A 5,000-nucleotide genomic window follows, 5' to 3' on the forward strand; every position below is an offset into this window, starting at 1 on the left:
TAACAGCGTTTCAGCCCAATTACCATCATCAAAATATTGCAAGCGGAAGGCTCTAATACTGAAGACGTGAATGTTGACAAAGAATACCACAATTCTGACGACGGAAGCTAAAGGGTGGGTCATTCAGACACCCACTGGACATCCGAGGGGTCTGTGTAGAGGAGAAGAGAGGACTGGCCATACTGAGTGAGTTAAACGTCATCTTTCTCTAGCGCTCTCACCCGAATGGCCATCTGCACGGACAGCTGGGCCCCACTGGCCTCCACAGCACAGTCAGGCGGGGCCCCCAGCGTCTCTCTCACGTGCTGGGCCACCTCTGCGGGGGTCCTGCCAGCGTCCAGGCACACCGTGTGGCTGGCTCCCATCCGCCCTGCCAGCTCCAGCCGCTCGGCGGATATATCTGTGGGACGTTGTATTAGTGGTGGTGGTGGTGGTGGTAACAGTTGTTGTTGAAACAGTAGTAGTAGCTGCAGTACTGAGTAGTGGTGGTGGTGGTGGTTGCAAAAGTAGTAGTAGTAGTAGCAGCAGCAGTAGTAGTACTGCTGCTGCTGCCTACCAGTACTGCTAGTAGTCGTCGTCGTAGTAGTCCCAATTGTAGTCGTTTTAGTCGTAATAGTAGTAGTAGCAGCAGCAGTAGCAGAAGTAGAGGTAGCAGCAGCAGTAGTAGTGGTAGTGGTAGCAACAACAGCAGTAGGGAAGGTAGCAGCAGCAGTAGTAGTAGTGCTGGTAGTAGTGCTGGTAGTAGTAGTAATAGTAGTAAAGATATACCCACTGGCCCTCAGCTAAAAACAGCTAAAAACAAAACCAAAACAAACAAAATAACACACAAGACAACGTCCCCTCTATCAAAAGTGCTTTAGCTTACTGGGTTCGCAAATTCTGCGTGCGCATTATGTCAAATGGCAACTCAATCGTCAAAGTCCGGAAATATTTTGCTATTTAAAATAATAATAATAATAAAATACGGGTGGTTCCAGTAGGATTTTTGAAAGAGAAAGTAGATGGTACTGTTTTGAGTTGAGGCGGCGGTGAATCAGCGACTCCATTACTAACTCTCTATTGCTCAAAACAAATATCTTTTGATTCATTATAATGAAAAGAAAATACCCAAAACAAACATCTTCTGCTTCATCATAATGAAAAGAAAATACCCAAAACAAACATCTTCTGCTTCATAATATAAGTTGTAGGTCTCAACAGCAAGACCTCTCCTTAAACGCCTTCCTTGCAATAAATGTACGTCTCTGTTCGCCTTTGTGGTTCACATTTTTACATACATGCTATATGTAATTATGTATGCTATGTGGCTTATTCAGGATTAAAGACGTCATGCCAGTCTTGAACGAAGGCTAATTAATTTTTGTGTTTGCACATTTCTTCTGTGGTCGCTGCTGTGTTCACATGTCAGATCGGTATAAGGACAAGCCCGGCGCTTCCTTTTTTGAAGAAGTGTCTGGGTTTGTTCCAATGTACCTTATTGTCTACCTGTGTGCTAGCTAAATCGGTACCATAAGCAGCATTGACTTGAAGTTGTGTACCTTGTGAATGGAGAGAGTTACCACTCTTTACTATTTGTTAATCATTTGTTCTCCTGGCCTCGTTGTTTATTGATTTTATGTATGCTTAACCCCTTGACTGCTGAACACTGGTGAAATGAGATCAGTCTCACGAGACCTTGAAGTGAAAACTCAACTTAATTGATTGCGTTCTCTCGAAGAGCTGGCTTCGACTTTGTTGGACAAAATGAAGACAGGTAGGAAACTGTCTTGATTAAGAACTGGTGACTGACATCCTGACCTGCAATCTCAATGTTACCTCAGTGGCGTGACAACCCGGAAGTAACGAGCATGTTAATCAGCAGCAGCTAAGGGAGGTAATGCTCGTCAATTGTATCAACCGTAGCTGACGAGGTTTTAAGGCAGTGACAAAAGCCGAACATGTCCATTTTTATATTCGATTATTTTATTGAGTTACGTACATTTATCGTTTGTTTTTGTTTTGTTTTTGTTTTTTGTTTTTTGTTTTGGTTTTGTTTTGTTTTGTTTTTGGGGGCGGGGGGTTGTTTGTTTGTTTGTTTGTTTTCTTTTTTTTTTATGTTGTTTTGTTTTTGTTTTTGTTTTTTGTTTTTGTTGTTTTTTGTAGTGTAACAGTATTCGCTGTTTATCTGAAGGCCCTAGAGCCATGGTTAGGCACTTTTAAGATGTCCATCGATCACACTTATGTCCAGACATGCCTGCCTACATACACCCCCCACCCCACTCCCCGCCATCCCCCTACCCCCAACCCAACCCCACACATATTATGGACACAAACACACACCTACTGGTGTGTCACAATACACACGCATGAGCTCACACACACACACACACACACACACACACACACACACACACTTTGTTTTCGTGGTTTTAGTCATTATTATCACCATTAAATGAAATTGTTACTATTAAATTTAATTGCACGTTAGTTACGCAGTTTCTAATCGTTTTCTACCTTTTCTGTTTCCGGACTTCTCCCCTTCCTCCCCTCACCTTTCTTTTCTTTTCTCTTTTTTTTTAAATCGTCAGATATCACTTATAGTGAAGAGACGCTAAACTAAAGAACGAACACATGCACACTCACACAAACATTAATTAAAAGGTCTTTTTTTTATCTTATCTTTTATCTTATAAAAAAAAAAGATGCTAAACAAAAGAATGAACGAATACACACACTGACTCACAGACACAGACACACATACGAACACGCATGCACGCGCGCGCCCACACACGCACACACACACACACACACAAACACACACGCACACACACACACACACACACACACACAGAAACACACACACACACACACACACACACACACACACACGCACACACACGCACACACACACACACACACACACACACACACACACACACACACACACACACACCTGTGACAATGACATCCGACGCTCCCATGGCCTTAGCGGACACGAGGGCACTCAAACCAATCGGTCCTGTTGGACAGCAAATGAAACAAAAAAGAAACAAAAATTAATTGAACAGTTTTCTTTCTTTTTTTTTTTTTTTTTTGAAAGTGTATAATTATACATGCTATACATGCTCCCTAAAGAAAGATTTCAATTCAACCATCACTGAAAACTGTTGTTGACAGTAAAACAACGTGTGTGTGTGCGTGCGTGCGTGCGTGCGTGTGTGCATGTGGGCGTGCGTTAGTACACTTGTGTGTGTGTGTGTGTGCGAGACAAAGAGATACAAGACAAGACAAGACGAGACAAAATTCTTTATTTTCGAGAATGATATATAAGCACTGGCGCGCCTTTTTTTTTCCATCCAGTCCCCGCCCTGAAACAGGGTCTACACGACACAATACTATAATATATATGTCACTGCATGCACTACACAGTGCTACTTAAACTCATAGCATGCCAACACAATACTACATAAAAGCATACGCATGGTAATAATAAGATAATAATTAATAAACTACATAGGAAAAAAAATAACAGCACAAACACATAACAGCACAAACAAACATACTCTCTCTCTCCCTCTCTCTCTCTCTCTGTCTCTTTCTTACGCACACACACACTTATGCACTCATAAGCATACATTGTGTATGTTATCAAACAATATACCAATGTGAATATGAAACAGTATGTCTAATAAAAATACACATAGCAACAACAGCGGGAATACTCATTCCCAAAGGAAGCATAATTCAACATATAAAATAACATCTGAAAATAGAAATGTCACAGGTGAACGAGAGAGAGAGACAGACACACAGACAGACGGACAGAGGGAAAGGGAGACCCAGACAGAGAGAGAGAGAGAGGATTCGGATTCGGATTCGGATGGTTTATTCAAAAAAGGCCTTAGCCCCTTATGAAGGGGTGGTGTGTAAACGTATTTCGAAAACATTATGACATACAGTATATGATACAATAAAACAAAACAATACCCAGATTGATAATCAGGAACAACTAAATGACCGGATTTTGAATGCTTTGTGTAGATAAGTTGCAAACTGTCTGACTTCTTCTTCACGACGTGACGTCATAAGCAAAACTAGTTTAAACATAGAAGGCTGAGAGTAATATTTCTGGGGTATGAAATTATATCTTAGTTCACATAACTTTGGACAACAAAACATGAAATGTAATTCGTTTTCTTCTGCATTTGTGCACAATGGACAAATAAGATCATGATCACTATGCTGTGTGTATCGAAAATGATGAATTGCAATATCTGAAAGCCCAAACCTAAATTTTGTCATGACATATTTTAAATGTTTTGCCAAATTCATGGATAAATACGTTGGGACACAATGTAAAGAGTTGATCTGATAATACACATGAAATCTATCACTTTCTTGCACATGAGCATTCCATTCTTGCCATCTACAATCAATCAGTCTAGTGCGGAGACTACGAATAAATCCTGAGATATCCCCCACCCCTTGATTAAGCCAAACAAATCCCATACCTATTTCATAGAGTTTAACTCTCACTTTTGTTACCCAATTAATCTTGCCCCTTACATCCAAATCACACAACATATTATAAGCTTTTCTGGGTAATCTTGATTCATCTAACCGTGTTAATTTCAGCCAGTACCTGATGCACCTCACAGCTGAGTTCAGATGTATTGGGTACCTATTTGTTTCACCATATATCAAATCATTTGGAGTTTTTATTGATACTTTCAGAAATTTCTTTAACATAAACAAATGGACTTTCTCACAATACATTGCAGCATTATCAAGACCCCATATTTCTGCGCCATATTGAGTAATAGGTTGAACTTGAGAGTCGAATAATCTAATAAACACTTCAAAAGATTGATTACCTAAACTAGATAACTTTTGCATAATGCACAATGCCGCACGCTTTCCTCTGCTTGCAAGATCTTTACAAGCGACAGTAAAACTCAGTCTTGTTGAAAAATAAAGACCTAAATATTTATATATATTCACAACAGGCATAGCTACTCCTT

General features: G+C 40.3%; 1 protein-coding gene across 1 annotated transcript in view; it reads right to left on the bottom strand.

Annotated features, from left to right (window-relative positions):
- The window catches only part of LOC143283133 (sorbitol dehydrogenase-like), a 22,695-nt gene that overhangs the window by 8,661 nt on the left and 9,034 nt on the right, over positions 1–5,000 (bottom strand). The window contains exons 7-8 of the mRNA XM_076589273.1: positions 2,933–2,998; positions 222–400 (exon numbers count right to left, since the gene is read on the bottom strand). Of these exons, the coding sequence (XP_076445388.1) occupies positions 222–400; positions 2,933–2,998 (245 nt within the window). The remainder of the gene's footprint in view (positions 1–221; positions 401–2,932; positions 2,999–5,000) is intronic.

This window comes from Babylonia areolata, chromosome 6 (genome assembly GCF_041734735.1).
Source record: "Babylonia areolata isolate BAREFJ2019XMU chromosome 6, ASM4173473v1, whole genome shotgun sequence".
Lineage (NCBI taxonomy): Eukaryota > Metazoa > Mollusca > Gastropoda > Neogastropoda > Buccinidae > Babylonia > Babylonia areolata.